Source organism: Pipra filicauda, unplaced genomic scaffold (assembly GCF_003945595.2).
Source record: "Pipra filicauda isolate LSUMZ 115617 unplaced genomic scaffold, ASM394559v2 scaffold873_size119148_pilon, whole genome shotgun sequence".
NCBI lineage: Eukaryota > Metazoa > Chordata > Aves > Passeriformes > Pipridae > Pipra > Pipra filicauda.
In genome coordinates, this window is record NW_024105057.1 from 56,915 (window position 1) to 79,959 (window position 23,045).

The following is a 23,045-nucleotide window of genomic DNA, read 5'->3' on the forward strand; positions in this document are numbered from 1 at the left end:
CCCTCCCCAAGACCCCCCAACTCCTCCGAGACCCCCCCTCGCCCCCCCAGGACCCCCCGACCCCCCCAAAATCCCCCCAAAATCCCCCCCGGACCTCGCGGTTCCCGCCGCCGCTTCCGCTTCCGGGACGAGGCCACGCCCCCACGGAGACGCGCCCACGACGGACCACGCCCCCTCCCGAGCCACGCCCCCACTAATCCCCGAGCGACCTCTCATTTGCATGACCACGCCCCTGCACTGAAACCACGCCCCGAATTGGCCCCGCCCCCTTTGCGGCGCGTTCCGGGGGGGGAAGAAGGGGCGGATTTTTGGGGGGATTTTGGGGGGTTTTGGGTTTTTTTTACGTCAGACCGCGGAGGCCCCGCCCCCGCCCCTCCCCCCGCCGGCCGGATCCGCCATTTTGGGGCTTTTTTAGAACAAAAAACCTCCCCAGTTTCCCCCAGAACGACCCCCGCAAATAACGGCGGGACCCCCGCGGGGGGGCGGCCTGGCCCCGCCCACCGAGCAAACGTGGTTTTAATTAAGGCTACGGACCTGCTTTCATTAATTGGGGCGACTGAAGCCACGCCCTTTCGAATAATTGAGGGGGGTAATGGGAGCCACGCCTCTTTGATTGATTGGTGATTAATTTGATTATTTGGGGCAGAATAGAAGCCCCGCCCCTTTAATTGGTGATGAATTTCAATAATCGGGGGGATGAAAGCCACGCCCCTTCGATTAATTGGTGATAAATTTGATTAAGTGGGGCCGTCGAAGCCCCTCCCCTTTGACCACAAGGGGAGGGGTCAGAGGCCACACCCCCTCATTTATAAGGGGCGTGGCTTCCCACAAAGAACCCCCTCCCAAAAGGCCACGCCCCCTCCCCCCCCCCCCCCCCCCCCCCGCGGTAACAAAGGGGCCGCGGTCCCTTTAAGCGCCGGGAGGGGGCGGGGCCTCGGCTCAGCCAATCGGCCGCTCGGCCAATCGCGGCGCGCGCCGCACGGCGGGCCCCGATTGGCCGCACGGCAGGCCCCGCCCCCCCGCAGGCCCCGCCCCCGGCGCTGTTCGCGGTGCTGAACGAACCATGAGCGGCGGCGTCTACGGAGGGGGTGAGCGAGGGGCGGGGCCTCGCGGGGCGGGGCTAAAGGGGCGGGGCTACTGACGGGGGCGGGGTCTTCTCCTGGGGGCGGGGCCGCCCCGGGGCCGCGGGGGGTGACGGCGAGGGGCGGGGCCTGGATTGGAGGGGCGGGGTCAATGTGGGAAAGGGGCGTGGCCGCGGCGGGAGGGGGGAGGATGGGGGGGGTCCTCGGGGTCGGGATTGGGGGGGGGGACATCGGGGGGGTCGGGGAGGAGCGGCGGGATCCGGGAAAGGGGCGGGGCAAGGGGAGGGGACAGTGCGGGAGGGCGGGGCTTCGGGAGGAGGGGCGGGGTCACAGAGGGGTCTGGAGAGGGGGCGGGGCCAGGGCAGGAGGGGGCAGGGGGGGTCAGGAACGGGAGCAAATCAGGAGGGGGGGCGTGGCTTGGGTTAGAGGGGCGTGGCTTGTGCGGTGGGGTGGGGGCACAGCTGGAGGGGTGGGGTCTAGAAAGGGGGCGTGGTTCTATTTAGGGGCGGGGTCAAGTCGGGGTGGGAGGGGACATGGTAGGGGTGGGGCCACACTTGGGGAGGGGCCGGGGTGGGAGGGGCCAAATGCGGGGGCGGGGCCAGGGTGGGAGGGGGCACATGCGAGGGGGGGGGAGCAGAGGGGAATGGGGGGGAGGGGAAATTTTGGGGGGTATCCCGGGATTTGGGGGGGTAATTTTGGGGGGGGGTCCCGCGTGTCTTTGGGTGCCCCAGAGTACCGCCCCCCCCCGATGAGGTGGGGGTGCCCGGGGGGGAGGGGGGGTGTCCCAGGGGTTTTTTGGTTTTGCCCGGGGGTGAGGGGTGTCCCAAGGGGGGTTTTATGGGGGTGGCCCCGGGGGGGTGAGGTGTCCCAGGGGTTGTTGGGGGTACCCGGGGTGGTGAAGGAGAGGTGTCCCAGAGGTTTTGGGGGTGCCCGGGGGGGGTGAGGGGTGTCCCAGGGGGTGTTTGGGGGTGCCCGTGGGGTGAGGGGTACCCAGGGGTTTTGGGTACCGCCGGGGGGGTGGAGGGGAGGGGGAGTGAGGGGGGGAGGAGGTGTCCCAGGGGGTTTTTGTGGGGGGGACCCGGGTGGGGTGAGGGTGTCCCAGAGGTGGCTCCTTGTCTGGGGGGTGCCCGGGGGGGGTGAGGGGTGTCCCAGGGGGTTTTTGGGGGTGCCCGGGGGGGGTGAGGGGTGTCCCAGGGGGTTTCTGGGGGGTCCCGCCGTCACTGTCCCCCCCCCAGATGAGGTCGGGGCCCTGGTGTTCGACATCGGCTCCTTCTCGGTGCGGGCCGGGTACGCGGGCGAGGACTGTCCCAAGGTGGGTGGCACCGGGGTGGCACCGGGGGGTCGCCGTGTCCCCCCCCCGCGTCCCCCCCACTTCCCTGTCCCCCCCCCACGGCGATGTCCCCAAGGCCACCCTGTCCCCAAGGCCACCTCCCGTGGTGTCCCCAAGGCCACATTGTCCCCCCGCGGTGACAGTGCCACCCTGGGGGGGGTCAGGGGTGGATTTCCCCCCCGAGGCCCCCCCCCCGGTGTCCCCCCCGTGTCCCCCCATGGTGACACTGCCACCCCGGGGGGGTCAGGGGTGGATTTCCCCATCAAGGTGTCCCCAGGGCCCCCCCCCGGTGTCCCCCCCGTGTCCCCCCATGGTGACAGTGCCGCCCCGGGGGGGGTCAGGGGCGGGTTTCCCCCCCGGTGCCCCCCCCGTGCCCCCCCCGCGGTGACAGTGCCACCCCCAGGCCGATTTCCCCACCACGGTGGGGCTCCTGTCCCCCGACGAGGTGTCCCTGGAGCTGGACGGGGACAAGGACAAGAAGGGGGGGAAGGTTTATTACATCGACACCAACGCCCTGCACGTGGCCAGGGAGGGGGTCGAGGTCCTGTCCCCCCTCAAGAACGGCATGAGTGAGTGGGGGGGCGCTGGGGGGGGCAGTGGGAGGCACTGGGGGGCACTGGGAGGCACTGGGGGGCATTGGGGGGGCAATGGAAGGGACTGGGGGGGGGCAGTGGGAGGCACTGGGGGGCACTGGGAGGCACTGGGGGGGCACTGGGGGGCATTGGGGACACAGGAGGGGGTCGAGGTCCTGTCCCCCCTCAAGAACGGCAGGAGTGAGTGGGGGGGCACTGGGAGGGACTGGGGGGGCACTGGGAGGGACTGGGGGGCACTGGGAGGGATGGGGGGCACTGGGGGGCAATGGGGGGCACTGGGGGGACCGGGGGGGCATGGGAGACTGAGGGGCACTGGGAGGGGACTGGGGGGCACTGGGCAACTGGGGGGGCACTGGGAGGGACTGGGGGGCACTGGGGGAGCACTGAGGACGTTTGGGACACAGGGGACACGGGGGGGGGACACCTCTGGGGGAGGGACACACCCCACGGGGGACATCTCAGGGGGTCGGGGCCACAAACTGGGGTCACCACAGGGGCGGGGTCACCCAGTGGTGTCCCCCACCCCCGTGCCCCCCCCCCTTTGTCCCCCCCACGTCCCAGTCGAGGACTGGGAGTGTTTCCAGGCCATCCTGGACCACACCTACGGCAAACACGTCAAGTCGGAGCCGGGGCTGCACCCGGTGCTCATGTCCGAGGCCCCGGTAGGTGCCACCCCCCCCCCCCGGGGGTGTCCCCGGAGCCCCCCCGGTGTCCCGGAGCCCCCCCGGTGTCCCGGAGCCCCCCCCGGTGTCCCCTGACGTGCCCCCCCGTGTCCCGCAGTGGAACACGAGGGCCAAGCGGGAGAAGCTGACGGAGCTGATGTTCGAGCACTACAACATCCCCGCCTTCTTCCTGTGCAAGACGGCCGTGCTCACGGCGTATCCCCCCCGGGACCCCCCCGGGACCCCCCGGGACCCCCCCGGGACCCCCCGGGGTCACCCCCCCTTCCGAATCAACCCCAGAACTCAGCCCACCCCCCCCAAAACACCCCGGTCTCCTTCCTGAGAGAGGGGTCTGGGGGCGTTTGGCTGGGTTTTAGGGGAATTTGGGGGGTATTTGGGTGGGTTTAGGGGTATTTAGGGGGCGTTTGGCTGGGTTTGGGGGTATTTGGGGGGGTGTTTGGGTGGGTTTGGGGGTATCTGGGGGGTTTTTGGGTGGGTTTCATGGGGGTTTGGGTGGGTTTGGGGGCTTTTTTGGGGTGGGTTTAGGGGACGTTTGGGTGGATTTAGTGGGGGTCAGTGGGAGTTTAGTGGGAGGCTCCATTAGCGACCCACCCCTCATTAGTGGGGCCCCCCTCATTAGCAGCCCATCATAGGCATACCCTCATTAGCACACTCGAATTAGCACACCCTGATTAGCGTGGCCTCATTGCCACACCCCCCCTCGTGCCCCCCGACCCCGTTACGGCCCCTTGACCCCGCTCAGCTTCGCCAACGGGCGCAGCACGGGGCTGGTGCTGGACTCGGGGGCCACCCACACCACGGCCATCCCCGTGCATGATGGGTACATCCTGCAGCAAGGTGAGCACACCTGGGCCAGGTGAGACACACCTGGGACACACCTGGGACACACCCGGGGGGTGGGACACACCTGGGACACACCCACACCACGGCCATCCCCGTGCATGATGGGTACATCCTGCAGCAAGGTGAGCACACCTGGCACAGGTGAGACACACCTGGGACACACCTGGGACACACCTGGGACGCACCCGGGGGGTGGGACACACCCGGGACACACCCACACCACGGCCATCCCCGTGCACGACGGGTACATCCTGCAGCAAGGTGAGCACACCTGGGACACACCTGGGCCAGGTGAGACACACCTGGGACACACCTGGGACACACCCGGGGGGTGGGACACACCCGGGACACACCCACACCATGGCCATCCCCGTGCATGATGGGTACATCCTGCAGCAAGGTGAGCACACCTGGGACACACCTGGGACAGGTGAGCTGTGGGTGGTCCCAGGTGTGGGTGGGCGGTCCCAGGTGTGGGTGGGTGGTCCCAGATGAGCTGTGGGTGGTCCCAGGTGAGCTGTGGGCGGTCCCAGGTGTGGGTGGGTGGTCCCAGGTGAGCTGTGGGCGGTCCCAGGTGTGGGTGGGTGGTCCCAGGTGAGCTGTGGGCGGTCCCAGGTGTGGGTGGGTGGTCCCAGATGAGCTGTGGGCGGTCCCAGGTGTGGGTGGGTGGTCCCAGATGAGCTGTGGGTGGTCCCAGGTGTGGGTGGGTGGTCCCAGGTGAGCTGTGGGCGGTCCCAGATGAGCTGTGGGCGGTCCCAGGTGAGCTGTGGGCGGTCCCAGGTGTGGGTGGGTGGTCCCAGGTGTGGGTGGGTGGTCCCAGGTGAGCTCTGAGTGGTCCCAGGTGTGGGTGGGCGGTCCCAGGTGAGCTGTGGGCGGTCCCAGGTGCCCGTGGGGGGGTCCCTGACGCCCTGACCCCCCCCAGGCATCGTGAAGTCGCCCCTGGCCGGGGATTTCATCTCCATGCAGTGCCGGGAGCTGTTCCAGGAGCTCAACATCGACATCGTCCCCCCCTACATGATCGCAGCCAAGGTGGGCGGGGCCGAGGGGGCGGGGCCTGGGTGGGTGTGGCTGCAGGGGCGTGGCCTGGGGACACCCCGCCCACACAGGTTATCGGAGGGGGAGGGGCCAGGATTGGGCTCTGCCCACCCCACTAATGAGGGCGTGCTAATGATGATATGCTAATGAGATATATGTTAATTAGCTGTATGCTAATTTGCATAATCTTAATTAGAGTCATGTTAATTAGTTACATGATAATGCTGACATGCTAATAAGGATATGTTAATGAGGAACACGCTGATGAGGAATATGCTAATGTTGTATGCTAATGAGGGGGCTCACTAATGAGATGACCACGCCCCCTCTGCCCTGACCACGCCCCCCGTGCCCCCCCCTCCAATCAGGAGCCGGTGCGTGAAGGGGCCCCCCCGAGCTGGAAGAAAAAGGAGAAACTGCCCCAAGTGTCCAAATCCTGGCACAACTTCACCTGCAACGTGAGTGGGGGGGTCTGAGGGGGGGTTTGGGGGGTCCTGGGACCCCAAATCCCGGCACAACTTCACCTGCAACGTGAGTGGGGGGTCTGGGGGAACACGGGGGGTAAATGGGGGTCCCTGACCCCCTTGTTGGGGTCCCTGACCCCCTTTTGGGGCCCGTCCCAGGAGGTGATCCAGGACTTCCAGGCCTCGGTGCTGCAGGTCTCGGACTCGCCCTACGACGAGCAGTGAGTGGGGGGGGGGCCGGGGGGGCCCCGGGGGGGGGTCCCGGGTGTGGATTTGGGGCGGGGGGACCCCAACCCCCCCCGTGCCCCCCAGGGTGGCCGCCCAGATGCCGACGGTCCACTACGAGATGCCCAACGGGTACAACACCGACTACGGGGCCGAGCGGCTCCGCATCCCCGAGGGGCTCTTCGACCCCTCCAACGTCAAGGTTTGGGGGGCCGGGGGGGCCCGGGGGGGTCCTGGGGGGGCTCAGGGCTTTGGGGGTCCCGGGGGCCCCCCGTCCACCCCAGGGATTCCCGTCCCCAGGGGGGTTTTGGTGCCTCCCGAGCTCGAGTTCCCGGGGGTTCCCTCCCAGTGGGGTTTTGGGGGTTCCCAGTGGGGTTTGGGGGTTCCCTCCCAGTGGGGTTTTGGGGGTTCCCTCCCAGTGGGGTTTTGGGGTTCCCAGTGGGGTTTTGGGGGTTCCAGAGGGGTTTTCGGGTTCCCTCCCAGTGGGGTTTGGGGTTCCCAGTGGGGTTTGGGGGTTCCCAGTGGGGTTTGGGTGTTCCCTCCCAGTGGGTTTTGGGTTGGTCCCAGGGGGTTTGGGGGGTTCCCCTCCCAGTGGGGTTTTGCCTTTGGGGGTTCCAGTTGGGGGGTTGGTTGTGGGTTCCAGAGGGGTTTTGGGGGTTCCCAGTGGGGTTTGGGGGTTCACGGGAGGGTTTTAGGAGTCCCAGCGGGTCTGGGGGGGTTCCCAGGGTGTTCCTGGGGGGGGGTCTGATGGGTCGTTGGGCCCCCCTGACCCCCCCATTCCTTAGGGACTCTTTGATCCCTCCAACGCCGAGATCTGGGGGTTCCCAGGGATTTTGGGGACCCCCTGTCCCCCCTAAGTTCTGCATCCCCGAGAGAATCTCTGCCCCCTCCAATGGCAAGGGTTTGGGGTTCCCAGTGGGGTTTGGGGGTCCCAGCAGGTTCCCAGGGAGTTTTTGGGGTTCCTGGGGGATTTGGGGGGTTCCCAGGGGGTTTTGGGTTTCCCAGAGGTTTTGGGGGGTTTCCAGGGGGTTTTGGGGGTTCCCTGGGGGGTTTGGGGGTTCCCAGGGGGGTTTTGAGGTTTCCTGGGGTTTTTTTGGGTTCTGGGAGCTCTCAGGGTGTTCCTGGGGGGGGGTCCCGTGTATTTTGGGTCCCCCCTGACCCCCCCTCGCCCCCAGGGTCTCTCTGGGAACACGATGCTGGGCGTGGGGCACGTGGTGACCACGAGCATCGGGATGTGCGACATCGACATCCGCCCGGTGGGTTTGGGGGTCTGGGGGGGCCCGGGGGGTTTGGGGGGGTCTGAGGGGGCAGCAGGAACACCCCCAACCCCCGCTGTCCCCCCCCAGGGCCTCTATGGCAGCGTCATCGTCACCGGGGGGAACACTCTGCTCCAGGGCTTCACCGACCGCCTGAACCGCGAGCTGGCCCAGAAAACCCCCCCTGTGAGGGACCCCCCAACTCGGGGAGGGGCTGGGGGGGTGGAGGGGACCCCAAATCCCCCCAGTGAGGGACCCCCCAACTCGGGGCTGGGGGGGTGGAGGGGACCCCAAATCCCCCCGCTGAGGGACCCCCCAACTCGGGGAGGGGCTGGGGGGGGGGGTGGAGGGGACCCCAAACCCCCCCTGTGAGGGACCCCCCAACTCGGGGAGGGGCTGGGGGGGTGGAGGGGACCCCAAACCCCCCCTGTGAGGGACCCCCCAATTCGGGGAGGGGCTGGGGGGGGGTGGAGGGGACCCCAAATCCCCCCTGTGAGGGACCCCCCAACTCGGGGAGGGGCTGGGGGGGTGGAGGGGACCCCAAATCCCCCCGCTGAGGGACCCCCCAACTCGGGGAGGGGCTGGGGGGGTGGAGGGGACTCCAAACTACCCTGGGAGGGACCCCCCAAATGGTTCATAGTGTCCCCCCCCAGTGGTTCCCAGTTGTCCCCAGTGGTTCCCAATCCCTCCCAGTGGTTCCCAGTTGCCCCCACTGGTTCCCAGTTGCCCCCAGTAGTTCCCAGTTGTCCCCAGTGACTCCCAAGGGTTCCCAGTCACCCCCCCAGTAGTTCCCAGTGACTCCCAAGGGTTCCCAGTGCCCCCCCAGTAGTTCCCAGTGACTCCCAAGGGTTCCCAGTGCCCCCCAGTGCCCCCAGTATCCCCCCCTCCCCAGAGCATGCGGCTCAAGCTCATCGCCAGCAATTCCACGATGGAGCGGCGCTTCAGCCCCTGGATCGGGGGCTCCATCCTGGCCTCGCTCGTGAGTCTGGGGGGACTGGGGGGCCTGGGGGGGATCCCCTGCCTGGGACCCCCCAAAACCACCCCAATCCCCCCGTGTGTGTGTGCCAGGGCACCTTCCAGCAGATGTGGATCTCCAAGCAGGAGTACGAGGAGGGCGGGAAGCAGTGCGTGGAGAGGAAGTGTCCCTGAGGGGAGAGCGGGGCAAAAACGGGGGGAAATCAATAAAAAAATCAGTGATCCACCCCAAAAACCCCCCAACAGTTAGAAATTCACCCAAAAATGCACCCAGAAGCAGTGCGTGGAGAGGGAGCGTCCCTGAGGGGAAAAGGGGGGGGAATGGGAAAAATCAATAAAAGTCACTGAAATCCACCCAATTCACCCAAATAACCCCCAAAATCCGCCCGAAGAAAATCCCCTTAAACTCCACCCAAAAAGCAGCGCGTGGAGCGTCCCTGAGGGGGAAAAACTGAGGGGAGAAACGGGGAGGAATCAATAAAAACCCGAAATCTACCAAAAAATTCCCCCCCTCAAAATCAAACCAAAAAAGTCCCCGAAAGTCACCCAAAACTCCCCTTGAAATTCACCCAGAAGCGGCTCCGAGGCTCCTGTGGAGGCGGCTGAGGGGGGCGTGGGGAGTTCCGAGGGGGTTTGGGGCTTTTTTTTAACCGATTCTGGGGGGTTTTGCCTCAAAACGGGGCTCACGCGGGAGGGGGGGGATCACGTGACCGGCGATTGGGCGCGAAAACGGAGGCGGGAAAAATGAGGTCACGTGACCACCCCCCCGCGTGAAGGGAGGAAAATGGCGGGAAAGGCAGCGCGAGAAACGGCGCGGGCCCGGCGCGAGATTTCGCGCGGCTCTCGCGAGATTTTACGGGAAGGAAGCGCGGGATCGCCCCCTGGCGGCCGTGGCGAGAACCGCGCGTTGTTCTCGCTGTTCCCGTTCCTGGGAAGGGACGAACGGCCGGTTCTGTGACGTCGCGACCGAGGCGATGCCGTCAGCGCGCGGCTCAGACACGGAGGGAACACCAGCGCAATAATCGAGCGGGGGGTGAGAAGGCGGTGAGGAGCTCCGTCGTCCCTGTGGACTACAACTCCCGGCATCCTCCGCGCTTCCTCGAGGCCCCCTCATCTCCCTCCGCGCCGCGCGCCCGCTCCGCCTCCCCGCCGCTTTCCCTCCGCCCCCTTCGCGCGCACCCCGAACTCCTCATCGCCTCTCCCCCCTCTCCCTCCTCCTTTTTTCCCGTGCCGCCGCCATTGCCCCCCCTCCGCCGTACGAGCGTTTCGGGCAGGCGCTCTGCGGGGACAGCCCCACCCCAACAAGCCCCCCCACCAAACCGACTCCTCCTATTGGCCGCCGCGAGCGAGGTCTCCCTCTCCATTGGCCGCGTTCCTCCACCCCTCCCCTTTTCGGGGCGTGCTCCCCGATAAGCCCCGCCCCTTCCCCTATATAAGCGCGGCGGGGCCGGCGCAGCGCGTCCATCGCGGTTCGGACGCGGCGAGAGCGGAACCTCCGCGGGGGCTCCTCCCTTCCCCGCGCGTCCCCAGCGCATGCGCGGGGGCGGCGCCGCGCAGCGCGCAGGCGCGGGCCGGGCCGCCATGGCGGCGGCGCCCGAGGCCTTCCTGGTGCCGCCTCCGCCGCCTCCGCCCCCCGCGGCCCCTCAGAGACCCCCCGAGACCCCCCGGCCCCGCAACGGCCTCCGCGCCGCCGGGGGCGGGGGCGGGAAGCGGCGCAGCAGCTGCGGGGCCAAGCAGCCGGCGTGGAAGCGGCGGCGCCGCGCGGCCTCGGAGTGCGGGCCGGTGCTGCCCTCGGAGTTCCTGCTCGGCGGGAACATCTTCGACCCGCTCAACCTCAACAGCCTCCTGGACGAGGAGGTGAGCCGGGCGCTCAACGCGCGCACCCCGCAGTCCTCGCCGCTGCCGGCGCGGGGCAGGGACCCCGTGGAGATCCTGGTGCCGAGGGACATCACGGACCCGCTGAGCCTCAACGCGCCCGGCGACGACGGGCCCGAGGTGCGGCTGGCGAGCCCCGCCAAGAGCGGCCGGAGGAGACACCGGCACCGCGGGCAGCAGCGGGCCAACAGCGCCAGGAACAGCGCCAGCAGCACCGGGAATAACGGCGGCGGCGGCGCCGGGAGCAATGTCGGCGGCGCCGGGAATAACGCCGGCGGTAACGGCCCCGAGGAGCCCCCCGAGCCCGGCCCCACCGGCCGCCACCGCAAGCGCCGACGGACTTGCAGCAAATCCGAGGGGCCGCGCCCGCCGCCCCCCCCTCCCGCCCAGAACCACGAGAAGCCCCCGCAGGAGAAACCCCAGGAGAAAGCGGGGAAGCCCCCGGGAAAGGCGCCGCGGCGCCAGGAGCGCAAATTCCAGTACGGGAACTACTGCAAGTACTACGGGTACCGCAACCCCGACGTGGAGGACTCGCGGCTGCGGGCGCTGCGCCCCGAGTGGTTCGCGGGCAAGGAGGTGCTGGACGTGGGGTGCAACGTGGGGCACCTCACCCTGAGCATCGCCAAGCGCTGGGGCCCCAGCAGGGTCGTGGGGCTGGACATTGACGGGCGGCTCGTGCGCTCGGCGCGGCAGAACATCCGCCACTACCTGTCCGAGGGGCTCGGGGAAGGGCAGGGAGGGGAGAGGAGGGGGTTTCCAGCCGCGCTCTTGGCCAGCCGGGGCCCCATCGCGGCCCCGCAGCTCCCCCCGGACGGGCCCGGGGCGGCCGAGTTCCCGCACAACGTGGTGTTCGTCACGGTGAGTGTGGGGTCTGGGGGGGCCCGGAGGGGGCTCGGGGGGGTCTGAAGGGGTCACAAGGGGGTTTGGGGGCTTCTGGGAAGGGTGGGAGGGGGTTAGGGATGGGTTTGGGGGGGGTTAGGAGGCTCTTGGGTGGGTTTTGGGGGGTCTGAAGGGGTCACGAGAGGGTTTGGGGAGGTGACAGCTGGGTATCGGGGAGTTGGAGGAGGTTTGGGTGGGTTTTGGGGGGTCTGAAGGGGTCACAAGAGGGTCACGGGGAGTCTGGGATGGGGTTTGGGGGAGTGACGAGGGGGTGTGGGGTGTTGGAGGGGGTTTGGATGGGTTTGGGGGAGGTTTGTTGGGTGTAAAGGGGTTGGGGGGGTGGGGAGATTTTTAGGAGGGTCTTGAGTGGGTTTGGGGGGGTCACAAGGGCATTAGGAGGGGTCAGGGGTGGGTTTGGGGGGGCTTTAGGGGGCTCTTGGATGGGTTTTGGGGGGTCTGGGTGGGTCTGAAGGGGTCAGAAGAGGGTTTGGGGGGTCTGGGGGGGGATCGGGGGCAATGATGAGTGGGGGGGGTCGGAGGGGTCAGGGAGGGGTTTGGGGGAGTCTTGGGTAGGTTTTGGGGGGGGTGAAAAGTGGGTTTAAGGGGGTCACAAAGGCCTTGGGGGGGGGATCCCAAGAAGTTGGGGGGTGGGCGGTGATGGGAGGGGCTGAGAGGGGGCGGAGCTAAAGATGGTCACGCCCCACTCCCCCCAATCTCCACGTGGGCTCATTGTGAGACCCCCCCCTCCCAAAAATTCCTTGGTGGGTGTCCCCCCCCCACACCCAGAACCCCTCGGGGGGGGTTCCCGGTGCCCCCCAAAGCCCCCTGACAGCCCCCCCAGCCCGACCCCCGGGGTAACTCCACCCCACACCGGGAGGAGCCGCTTCTCTCCCGGTGACCCCGACGAGTCCCAGCCCCCTCAGGGGGGTTCCCGGTGCCCCCCAGCCCCCTCAGGGGGGTTCCCGGTGCCCCCCAGCCCCCCCAGGGGGGTTCCCGGTGCCCCCCCAGCCCCCTCAGGGGGGTTCCCGGTGCCCCCCAGCCCCCTCAGGGGGGTTCCCGGTGCCCCCCAGCCCCCTCAGGGGGGTTCCCGGTGCCCCCCAGCCCCCCTGAGAGCCCCCCGGTGTGCCCCCCAGGGTAACTACGTGCCGGAGCGGGAGGAGCTGGTGCAGGCGCAGCGGCCCGAGTTCGACGTGGTGCTGCTGCTCTCGCTCACCAAGTGGGTGCAGCTCAACTGGGGGGACGAGGGGCTCAAGCGGCTCTTCCGAAGGGCCTTCCGGCACCTGCGCCCGGGGGGGCTCCTGGTGCTCGAGCCCCAGCCCTGGGGGTCCTACCGCAAGCGCAAGGGGCTCACCGTGAGTCTGGGGGGGGCTTTGGGGGGGGTCTGGGGGATTTTGGGGGGGGGCAAGGGGGGCACGGGGGGGCTTGGGGCGTTACAGAGGAGTTTGGGGGAGCCCTGAGGGGGTTTGGGGGGTTTAAAGGAGGGGGGGTGGTCCTGGGTGGGAGGGGGTGAGCAGAGGGTTGGGGAGCATCTTTGTGGGGTCTGGGGGGTTCTGGGAGCCCTGGGGGGGTGGAAGGGGGGTTTTTTGGCTCTGGGGTTTCCCACAAGGCGTTTTTTGGGGGTTGTTGCTCTGGGGTCTCACCCCCTGCCCCCCCCAGGAGACGACGTTCCGGAATTACCAGCGGATCCGGCTGCGGCCGGAGCAGTTCCCGGCCTACCTGACCTCCCCCGAGGTGGGCTTCGAGCGCTGCGAGCTCCTGGGGACCCCCCAGCACAGCTCCAAAGGTGAGGGACCCCCGAAATACCCCCCAGCACAGCTCCAAAGGTGAGGGACACCCCAAAATACCCCCCCAGCACAGCTCCAAAGGTGAGGGACCCCCAAAATACCCCCTGACCCCCCAGCACAGCTCCAAAGGTGAGGGACACCCCAAAATACCCCCTGACCCCCCAGCACAGCTCCAAAGGTGAGGGACACCCCAAACTACCCCCCAGCACAGCTCCAAAGGTGAGGGACACCCCAAAAATACCCCCCAGCACAGCTCCAAAGGTGAGGACACCCCAAAATACCCCCCCAGCACAGCTCCAAAGGTGAGAGAGACCCCAAAATACCCCCCCAGCACAGCTCCAAAGGTGAGGGACACCCCAAAATACCCCCAGACCCCCCAGCACAGCTCCAACATTGAGGGGGGAACACCCCAAACCCAGGGGGGGTTCCGGGGTGGATTCCGGGCCTGGCTGGGGTGAGACCCCACATCTGGGGGGTGTTTGGGGGTGGGGGATCCCCCAAAAGGTGGGTGTGAATTCAGGGATCCCCCCCTGACCCCCCCTTTCATCCCCCCCAGGCTTCCAGAGGCCGATTTATCTCTTCCACAAGGGACGAGGCGACGCCCCCTGAGCCCCCCCGGGACCCCCCCGGGTTTGGGGGGGCCCTGATGCTGCCGGGGGTGGTTGGGGGGGGTCACTCCCCTTCCCCCTCCCCCCAACAGATGCCAAACGGGGGGAGGGGGCTCTGCTTTCCCCCCTCCCCCCATTTTTGGGGTGTTCCCTCCCCCCCCCGTGGTTTGCTCTGAGTGAGGGGGGGCCGGGGGGGCCCCGAATAAAGGAGGTGATTGGTCAGCAGGATGGGGGGGCTGCTGCTTTGGGGAGGGGGGGGTGGGTTTAACCCCCCCGGTTTTGGGGAGAGGGAGGTTGGAGGTTTGGGGTGGGGGATGTCAAAAAATGGCACAAATTATAAAACGGGGGTTTATTTTGGGGGGGGACAAGGGGGATTTGGGGGTGGAAGGGAGGATTTTGGGGGGGGCAAGGAGGATTTGGGGGGGACACACAGGGATTTAGGGACAACAGGGGATTTTGGGGGGGGGGGTCTCAGCACCCCCCCCACTGCTGCAACTTCCCGAACATGGCGAAGGCGGCTCCGGGGGGGCGAGGGAGGGCCCGGGGGGGCGAGGGGGGGTTGGGCGGGGGCAGCCAAGGCCCCCCCACCCCCCTCCCGGCCCCCCCCGCCAACACCCCCAACTCGGGCCCGGGGACCTGCGGGGGGATGGGGGGCACAGAAAATTTGGGGCGGGGGGTCCATCAGCGCCGGAGGGTGTTCGGGGGGTAAGGGGGGGGGTCTCTCACCTGCGGGGGGGGCGCGGGGGGGGGCGGGACCCCCCTGCGCGGGCCCGGCGGGGGGGGCACGGCCAGGCTGATGAGCCCCCGGAAGAGCCGCTGGGCGGGGGGGACGTTCATGGCTGAAACGGGGGGAAAAACGGGGGTTTGAGTTAAAAAGCGGGGGTGGGGGGGACTGACCGGACCCCCCCACACCCCCACGGGACCCCCCCTCACCTCCGCTGGCCGCCCCCCCCACGGCGCTGCGGGCGGCGAAGGAGCTGCCGAGGAGCGCGGCCGCGGCCCGGGGGGCGTCAAAGGGGTCGGGGGGCGGGCCCGGGGGGCCCCCCCGGCCGCTGCTGTGCAGGGTGGGGGTCGCCAGCGGCGGGGGGGGCGCGGGGACCCCCCCAAAATCATCCTCGGCATCGTCATCCTCGTCCTGACCCGCGAACCGAACCTGGGGGGGGAGGAGTTGGGGTAAGGGGGTGACCCCCCCGGGTTTGAGTCCCCCCCCTTGGCCCATTTTGGGGTATTTGCCCCCCCCAAAGCTGTCGGGAGCCCCCCCCCTCCCCATTTTGGGGTGGTTTTCTCCTCCCAAAGACCTGCCGTGTCCCCCCCCCTTCCCGAACGTGGGGGTATTTAACCCTCCCCGTCCCCACTTCAGGAGTATTTTGCCCCCCTCCCCAATTTAGGGGTACTTGACCCCCCCCGACCTGCCGGGTGCCCCCCCCGCGCCCCCCCCGCCTCAGGATCCCCCCGGGCGGCGGCGCCGGGACCGCGCGCGGTCTCATGGCGGTTGTGGCCACGCCTCTTCCGGCCACGCCCCCTCCTTGTTTCCGCCCTTCTCATCATGGCGGCCCCCACGCCCCCTCCGGGCCTCTGTGGCCCCTCCCCAACATGGCGGCGCCTCCCGAGACCCGGGTTCGAGTCCCGCCCCCGTCCCGCTCCGCCCCCTCCCCTTAATTCACCCCAATTCATTAATTAATCCCCCCAAGCAACCACGTGCCACCCCCCCCGTGCTGTAAAAACCCGGCTTTATTAGAAAAGGCCCCAAATTGCGCAAGAAAGGGGGAGGGAGGTGCGTTACACCCCCCACCCCCCCCTAAAGCAGTGGCGAGCGGGGACCCCCCGCCCGCCCCCCTGAGAAGCCCCCCGGGACCACCCCTCGGGCTCAGGGCGGCCCCGGGGGCGGCCCGGGGGGGCTCAGCAGGGCGAGCTGCTGGGGGGTGGCGAGGGTGCGGAGCAGGCGGTTCTCCTGCTCCAGCTGCGCCCGGCGCTCGCTCAGCTCCCGGATCTGCTCCCGCAGAGCCTCCACCTCCTCCCGCACGGCCAGCAGCAGGTGCGACTTCACCAGGTCCTGCGGGCAGGGAGACCCCCACACTGAGCACGGGGACCCCCGAGGCCCCACAGTGAGAACAGAGACCCCCAGAGACCCCCCCACCTCCTCCCGCACGGCCAACAGAAGGTGTGACTTCAGCAGGTCCTTGGTGGGGCACAGAGACACCTTAGAGACCCCGAGGGACCCCCACAGTGAGCTCAGAAACCCCCAGAGATGGGACACAGAGATCCCCCCAGGTGGGACCAGAGACCCACCTGCCCCTGGGGCTGGAACCCAGAGCCCCCCCACCTCAAGGACCCAGAGACCCCCAGAAGCCCCCATGTGGGGCCCACAGCTGGGACATGGAGACCCCCCCAGAGCCCCTTGTCTGGGACCCTCAGCCCCCCAGCCCCCCCCTGCAGGACCCCAAAACCCCCCTTTGAGGCCCCCCCACCCCCAAAGCCCCCATCCCGGGGGTCTCACCATGGCCCTCTCGATCTTGTTGTCGATGGCGGAGACGCTGCCGGAGCTGGGGGAGTGTCGAGGAGGGAGGGTCAGACAGACGGACAGACAGACACCGCCCCTCCCCCCCAAAGTGGGGGAAGGGCCCAACTTCCCCCCTCCCCCACCCCCCGATTTCCTTCCCCTTTTTGGCGGTGTTGGGGGGGAAATCCCGCCCCTGCCCCCAAACCGGAGCCGCCCCTCACCCACCCCTCCTCCTCGCTCTCCTCTCCGGCCAATTCCAGCCGCGCGCTCAGCTCGGCCCCCGCCGGCCGCGGCGAGGGGGGCTTGGGGGGCAGCGCCTGTAAACAAAGGGGGGGTGAGGGTGGGTTTCGGGGGGTCCTGGTGGGCGTGTCCGCGCCAGGCCCCGCCCCCCGGGCCCCGCCCCCTGACCTGCTGCACGAGCTGCGCGAAGGCCCCGAGCGATCGCGGCTGGTGGGGGGCGGGGGGGGCCCGGGGGGCGTCCAGCGAAACCGGGACCCTCCCGGAGCCCCGCGGCGCCGCGTCCCGCTCGTAGAAATCCCTGCACAGCCACCGGCCCCGCCGCAGCACCTCCCCCGGCGCCAGGAACCGGACCAGGCGGAACCGGGACGAGCCGCCGGGGCTTCCGCCGGTGGAGGACGAGGAAGAAGCCCCGGGGGCATCGCCCGGCGCGGCCCCGCTGCCGCCGCGCACGCTGGTGATGGCGAAGCCGCTCTTCTTGCGGCTCATGGGGGCGGCGGCGGCGGGAGGAGGAGGAGGAGGAGGAACATGGCGGGGCCCGGCCCGGAGCCGTTACCGGCGGCGGCCGCCGAACCCGGAAGTGGAAACAGGAAGTGACGCATGCAGGGGCGTGTGCAAGCCGCGCCCACCCCATTAGCCACGCCCTCGACAAGGCGCGCCCCAATGAGCTGAGTGTTCCGTAAGCCACGCCCCCAACAAACACGCTCCCCCACAAAACCACGCCCCTCAGTAAACAGCTCCCTTAATGAAGCCACGCCTTCTTGGTCACACCCACCGCATAAAGCCACGCCCACCAAGCGGCTATCGAGTCACGTGACCACCTCCCCGGTGGTGGGTCATCCGACCCGCCAGGGGGCGGCCTTGCGGCAGCGCCGCTTCCCGGACGCTGCGTCAGCGGCGCTCCAGCCGCGCGCGCGGGAGGCGGGAGCGGCCGGTGAGGGAGGAGGAGGAGGAGGGGGGGATCGGGGGGGTTTGGGGGTCCCGGGGGGGTTTGGGGCGTCTTGGGCTCGGTGACCACCCGCTGCGTCTCCCCCACAGGCCGCCGGAGCCCCCCCATCCATGGCCATGGGCCGACGCCCCCCGTGAGCCCCCCCCGTGAGCCCCCCCCGGCCGGGCCCGGCCGTGCTGGCGGCGGTGGGGGGGGGGGCGCGGAGGAGAATTTTAGACACAACACCCCCCCCCCCCCCAAAATCTGGGACCCCCTGAGATAGAGACAGGTAATGGGGGAGGGGGGGCGGAGGGAGCGGGTGGGGCGGTGGAGAGGGATCGGCGGGAGGGGGAGCGATGGCGGGACCCCCGGATCGGGGGCGACCCGGGGGGGCTTTGGGACAGCCTCAGCAGCGGTGGGAGCGGAGGGTTTGGGGGGTGTCACAGTTCAGGTGGGTTTGGGGATTTTGGGGAGACCGCGGCGCTGAGACCCCCTGGGGGGGTAGCGGGGACCCCATGACTGGGATGGAGGAGGGCACGGGGACCCCCGGGGGTCCAGGACCGGGATGGGGGACCCCAGGATCCCGGGGGTGGGAAGGGACCATGGTGGGGAGGGCGGCCTTGGGCATGCTGGGGGTTTGGAGGACCCCAAAATGGTCGGGGGGGCCGGAGGGACCCGGGGGAGGGGGCGCTGGGACCCCCGGGGGTCCGGGTGGGGCTGTGGGATCCCAGGACTGGGATGGCGGGGGCTCTGGACTGGGCTGGGGGGAGAGGGCTCTGGGACCAAAGGGCTGGGGCGGGGTCCGAGTGGGGTTGGGAGACCCCAGGACTGGGATGGGGGGGCACTGAGTCCTTCGGGGGTCCGGGACTGGGATGGGGCTGGGTCCGGGTGGGGCGATGGGATCCCAGGACTGGGATGGGAGACCCCGGGACTGGGATGTGGGGGGTCACTGGGAACCCCGGGAGTCCTGGTGGGACTGGTAGGGGGGTACCCGGGTCCCTCGGGGGTCCAGGATTAGGATGGGGCTGGGTTCGGGTGGGGTCCAGGGACCCCGGTACTGGGCGGGGGGGGTCCGGGAGGGACCCCAGCACTGGGTTTGGTGGGGGGACCCCAGGCTGGGCTGTGGGCGTGGCCATCGCTCCAGGGGCGTGGTCATCGCTCCGGGGGCGTGTCTCTGACCGGCCCCGCCCCAGCCATGAGCGCCCCCCCGCGGTCGGAGCTCGCGGCCGCCGCCGCCGCCCTGCTGCGCCTGGGCGAGGAGCGCCCCCCAGCGGCCGCCGTGACCCTGCTGCGCCTGGGCGAGGAGCGCCCCCCAGCGGCCGCCGCGGGGCTGCTCCAGCGCAAGGGACGCCCCGAGTGGAGACCCCGCGAGGAGGAGCCCAGGAAGGGGTGAGGGGGGACACGGGGGCGGAGGGGGCGCGGGGACACACGGGGGGGACAGTGGGACCACCCCCAACCCACCCCGGAGCGGCACTGGGATCCCTGAGCCACCCTGGAACCACGCTGATGGCACATCGGGACCACCCCCGGCCCACCCCGGGAGGGGACAGGGACCCCCGGGGAGAGGGGGGACACACTGGGGGGACAGTGGGACCATCTCGAGATCTCGAGACCTCCTAGGGGTTATTGGGAATACCCGGGACCTCACAGGACTACCCTAGGAGGAAAACTTGGGACCCCTGACCCACCCTGAACACCCCTAGGGGGACCACCCTGGGGGGACACTGGGATCCCTGACCCACACAGGGACCACCCTGGTGGGACACCCAAGTCTGCCCTGGGATCCATGGAGGAATCCCAGGACCCCTGACCCACCCTGCACCCCAGAAGGCTCCTGGGGGGACCACAGGACCCCCTAAGGTGGGGGACAGTGCACCAATGGAGGTTGGACTCCCCCCTGTACCCCACTGGTCCCCCCCGGGGGGGGTCAAGAAGGTTCTTTGGGCAAATTGGGGCATCCCCAGAGACTTTGGGGGCCCCATGACCCCCCCTTTCTCCCCCCAGGGCCCCCAAGGCTCGGGACGGGGGGTCTCTGCGGCGCCCGCTGCGCGTGGGGTTCCTGACGCTGCCGGCGCCCCAAGAGCGCGGCCCCCGGCCCTGCACCCCCGGCATGGCCCCCCGCTCCCTGTCCTGCCACGCCGTGGGGCTCCCCGACCCCGGGGGGCCCCCCCTGCGCCCCCCACCCGGCCCCCGCACGGGACCCCCCGAGGGGAGGGGGCTCGAGGCACCACCCGCCAAGAGGGGGGGTGAGTGGGGCGGGGGGGCACGGGGAGATATTTGGGGAAGGGGACATGGGAGGGGTTGGGAGGCAGAGAAGGGGCTCGTTTGGGGGACAGGGAGGTGGTTTTGGGGACATTGAGAGGGTTCAGGAGAGGTTTGGGAGTAGAAAGGGGAGTTTGGGGGCTTTGGGGTCAGGGAAGGGGTTCAGAGGGCTTGGGGGCAGGGAGGGGGTTGGGGGGGTCTAAAGATCAGGGAGTGGATTCCAGGGCTTTGGGGGGTAGAGAGGGGGTTTGGGCGGTTTGGGGTGCAGGGAGTGGCTTCCTGGGGGTTGGGGGAAAAGGGGGGTGTTCCACCCTCGCTAACAGCCCCCTCCCCTCCCCAGGCACCCCCCGGGGGGGCTGCGTGCGCCAGACCCCCCCCCTGAAGCCCTCGCGGAGCCCCCAGACCCGTCTGTCAGGAGGGGCCCCCCCGCCGCCCCCCCCCTCGGCCGGGGAGGGGGAGGAGGGGGAGGAGCCTGTGTACATCGAGATGGTGGGGGACGCGCGGGGGGGCCTCGGGGGGGACCCCCGGCGGGGGGGGCCGGCGGGAGCGCCCCCCCCTCCCCCGGAGGAGCCCGAGGCCATTTACGAGGAGATGAGTTGCCCCCTGCCCGCGGGGGAGGGGCCGGGCTTTGGCCACACCCCTTTCACCGGACACACCCCCTTCCGCGGCCACGCCTCCTCACACGGTGGCCACGCCCCTTTCTCGCACTACGGACACTCTCCCTATGCGGGCCACGCCCCTTTCTCCGGTCACCCCCCCCACACGGGCCGCACCCCTATCATCGGCCACGCCCCCTTCTCTGGCCCCGCCCCCATTCCTCCGCCCTTCCCGAACCTGCTTCCACCCCGCCCCCCTCCGCTAGCCCCGCCCCCCGAGGTCGCGTCGCGCCTGCCCCTCCCCCAGCGCCGCGAGGCCCCGCCCCCCGCGCGCGCACGCAGCCACTCCACGCCCCTCCCACCGCATCACGCAGGGGGGGCGGGGCGGGAGCGCGGGGGCGGGGCGGGGCTCGGGCCGCTGCCCCTCCCTCCGCCCCCGGCTGAGGCCCCGCCCCCCGGGAAGCGCCCGCCCTCCTACGACAGCCTGAGAGGGGGCGTGGCCGCCGCAGTTTCCGCCCCCCCGCGCGAGGAGGACCCGCCCCTCCGCCGGGTGGGTGGAGCCTCGTCTCGCCGCGGGAAAGAACCCGACAGTGAGTCAAGGGGAGGGGCGGGGCTTTTTTCGTTACACCACGCCCCTCGGGGGCGGGGTTTGTGGTGCGGACACGCCCCCTGATTTGGACCTTCCCCCCCAGAGGCGCCGGAGCCCCCCCGGGAGGAGCGGGGGGGGGCAGGGGCGGGACCCCCCCCCTCTGGGATCCCTGTCCGGGCTGAGGGGCCGCGGGGGCGGCCCGGACCCCCCGTGCCCTGCCAGACCTTCCCCGCCTGCGGGAGAGCCTCGGGTATGGAGGGGGGGGACGGGGGGTGACAGAGAGGGGGGGACACAGTGGGGGGGCACGGGGGGGACAGGGGAACGCGGGGTGGGACATGAGGGGAGGACATGGGGCCACTGGAGGGGAGGGCGGGACACAGGGGACATGGCAGGGGACAGGGGTCACAGGCTGGGGGTGCTGGGGGGGGACACGAGGATATTTTGGGGCAGATGGGGGCACTGGGGGGCACTGGGAGGGGCACGTTACAGGATGGAATGGGGATATTCAGGGGAACGTTCAGAGATCTGGGCTGGGAGCCGCTTTTGCTGGGGAAGGGGGGACACAATGGGGGTGCCGGGGCGGCCACCGTGTCCCCCCTGACACCCCCCCTCCTCACCCCCCAGAGCTGCCCGGGGGTCCCCGCCTGGGCCGTTCCGCCTCCACCTCGGGGGTCCGCCAGGCCGGGGCCCCCCCGTTCCCCCGCGGCCCGCACCCGTCACGGCCCCTCTCCGGGGGGGTCCCCTCGGCGGGGTCGGGGGGCCCCGGGGGGGTCCCCGTCGCCGCCCCCCGCCCGCGGGACGGGCAGCTGCAGGAGGTGATCGACCGAAAGCGCTGCGTCTGCACCGAGATCAAGGCGCGGGGGGGGCGGGGGGGGGGGCTGTGCAAGCAGGACAGCCTGCCCCCCCTGCCCGCCCCCCCCGCCTGGAAAGGGGGGGGATCTGCCCCCGACGGTCGCCCCCCCCCCCCCCCCCCCCCCCCCGGCACCCCCCCGGCCCGACGCCCCCACGCCGTGCTCTGGGACACCGCAATCTGACCCCCCCCCGGGGTGCCTGGAGCACCCCAAAAACCACCCCCGGGGCCGGGGGGGCCCCCAAAATTAGAGGGGGGGCTCCTAAGGGTAAAGGGGGGCTCCTGAAGTGAGGGGGGGGCGACACGGCTGGGCCGGGTTGGGGAGGAACTGGGGGGGTATTTATGGTATGATGAGCCCCCCTCCTAAATAAGGAGGGAGGAACGTACGCTCCTAAAATAAGGGGGGGGAAGATGGAGACCCCCCCTCCCCTGGGGTAACAGGGAGGGACCTCCAATAAGTGGGGGGAGAGACCCCAAAAAGGGGGGCAGGGTCAAGCCCCTGATTAAGGGGGATTAAATCCCCCCAATATGGGGGTGTCGAGCCTCAATATCGGGGTACAGTCCCCCCCGGGGGTTAAAGCCCCCCCATGAACTGGGGGGTCCCTATAAAGGGGGGCAAAGCTCCCCAATAAAAGGGGGGGGTCACCCCTCACTAGGGGGGTCCAGTCCCCCTAAAAGAGGGGGGTCACCCCTCAGCCGGGGGTTCAGCTCCCCCGGCCCGGGGGGGTGCTGTAACTGCTTTGCAATGTATTTATGGGGGGGTATTTATGGGGGTGCATCAAGCAGGGGCCGGGGAGGGGGTTCGACGACGGGGGTCCGCGGTGCGGCCTGTGGGGGGGTGGGGGTTGTCGGGGGGAGACCCCCAGTGCGGGGGAAGGGTACGAGGGGAGGGGGGATCTCCCCTGGGATTTTGGGGGGGGGACCACTGGGAGTTTGGGGGGCAAAGGACCCTCCCCAACCCTGTCCCGGGACCCCCCCGGGCCCTCTGTGCCTCATCCCCCCCCCGCGCCCCCCGGTACCAGAATTGCCTTCGCCCCGCGGGGTCCGGGGGGGCCCCAGTTTGGGGGGGGGTCGGGGGGCCGAGGGGTTTTGTAACGTGGTTCTGTGCACTATTAAAGAGAGAAGCAGCTGGAAACGCCTGTTTGGGACGGGACGGGAGGGCACCCCAAAGAGGGGACTGGGACCTCCCAGAACAACTCACGACATGGGGTGGGAGGGGGAATAATAGGGGATTTGTGGGGAAATGACACAAAATGAGGGAGAATCACAGAGAATTTGTGAGAAAACGACCCCAAAAAGAGGAGGATTTTCCCTGTGTTCGGCGGTAAAACACTGGGGGGGGGGGGATGGGGGTTGCTGAGGGGACAAAAAGGGTGAGGGGGCAGAAACTCCCCAGATCCCCCTCCCTTCACACCGGGGGGGAGCCGGGACTGGTGGACAATGCTGAATTT

The 23,045-nt window shown here is 69.5% G+C and overlaps 5 protein-coding genes across 5 annotated transcripts; 3 read left to right on the forward strand and 2 right to left on the reverse strand.

Moving 5' to 3' along the window:
• The first annotated feature begins 987 nt into the window (after nucleotides 1-987).
• Nucleotides 988-8,840, forward strand: LOC113983369 (actin-like protein 6B). Its single transcript, XM_027712417.2, has 14 exons — nucleotides 988-1,088; nucleotides 2,318-2,394; nucleotides 2,816-2,981; nucleotides 3,567-3,667; nucleotides 3,786-3,883; nucleotides 4,431-4,525; nucleotides 5,454-5,560; nucleotides 5,935-6,024; nucleotides 6,190-6,251; nucleotides 6,343-6,457; nucleotides 7,431-7,511; nucleotides 7,602-7,697; nucleotides 8,404-8,490; nucleotides 8,580-8,840. Exons 1-14 carry the CDS (start codon nucleotides 1,064-1,066, stop codon nucleotides 8,658-8,660), a joined length of 1,281 nt encoding a protein of 426 aa, XP_027568218.2. The 5' UTR covers nucleotides 988-1,063; the 3' UTR covers nucleotides 8,661-8,840.
• A 1,160-nt stretch (nucleotides 8,841-10,000) lies between these two features.
• On the forward strand, nucleotides 10,001-13,860 carry MEPCE (methylphosphate capping enzyme). The gene is made up of 4 exons (XM_027712396.2): nucleotides 10,001-11,219; nucleotides 12,374-12,592; nucleotides 12,897-13,023; nucleotides 13,581-13,860. Exons 1-4 carry the CDS (start codon nucleotides 10,020-10,022, stop codon nucleotides 13,631-13,633), a joined length of 1,599 nt encoding a protein of 532 aa, XP_027568197.2. The 5' UTR covers nucleotides 10,001-10,019; the 3' UTR covers nucleotides 13,634-13,860.
• A 180-nt stretch (nucleotides 13,861-14,040) lies between these two features.
• On the reverse strand, nucleotides 14,041-15,150 carry LOC113983367 (neural Wiskott-Aldrich syndrome protein-like). The gene is made up of 4 exons (XM_027712415.2): nucleotides 15,042-15,150; nucleotides 14,566-14,785; nucleotides 14,359-14,471; nucleotides 14,041-14,268 (listed from the first exon to the last, which is right to left on the reverse strand). Exons 1-4 carry the CDS (start codon nucleotides 15,117-15,119, stop codon nucleotides 14,104-14,106), a joined length of 576 nt encoding a protein of 191 aa, XP_027568216.1. The 5' UTR covers nucleotides 15,120-15,150; the 3' UTR covers nucleotides 14,041-14,103.
• A 195-nt stretch (nucleotides 15,151-15,345) lies between these two features.
• On the reverse strand, nucleotides 15,346-16,945 carry LOC113983364 (TSC22 domain family protein 4). The gene is made up of 4 exons (XM_027712412.2): nucleotides 16,541-16,945; nucleotides 16,358-16,449; nucleotides 16,130-16,175; nucleotides 15,346-15,685 (listed from the first exon to the last, which is right to left on the reverse strand). The coding sequence occupies exons 1-4, from the start codon at nucleotides 16,856-16,858 to the stop codon at nucleotides 15,500-15,502; spliced, it is 642 nt and encodes a 213-aa protein (XP_027568213.1). The 5' UTR covers nucleotides 16,859-16,945; the 3' UTR covers nucleotides 15,346-15,499.
• A 456-nt stretch (nucleotides 16,946-17,401) lies between these two features.
• Nucleotides 17,402-22,388, forward strand: LOC113983368 (neuronal tyrosine-phosphorylated phosphoinositide-3-kinase adapter 1-like). Its single transcript, XM_027712416.2, has 6 exons — nucleotides 17,402-17,586; nucleotides 18,491-18,686; nucleotides 19,302-19,543; nucleotides 19,900-20,745; nucleotides 20,848-20,994; nucleotides 21,369-22,388. The coding sequence occupies exons 2-6, from the start codon at nucleotides 18,493-18,495 to the stop codon at nucleotides 21,776-21,778; spliced, it is 1,839 nt and encodes a 612-aa protein (XP_027568217.2). The 5' UTR covers nucleotides 17,402-17,586; nucleotides 18,491-18,492; the 3' UTR covers nucleotides 21,779-22,388.
• Nucleotides 22,389-23,045: the final 657 nt, after the last annotated feature.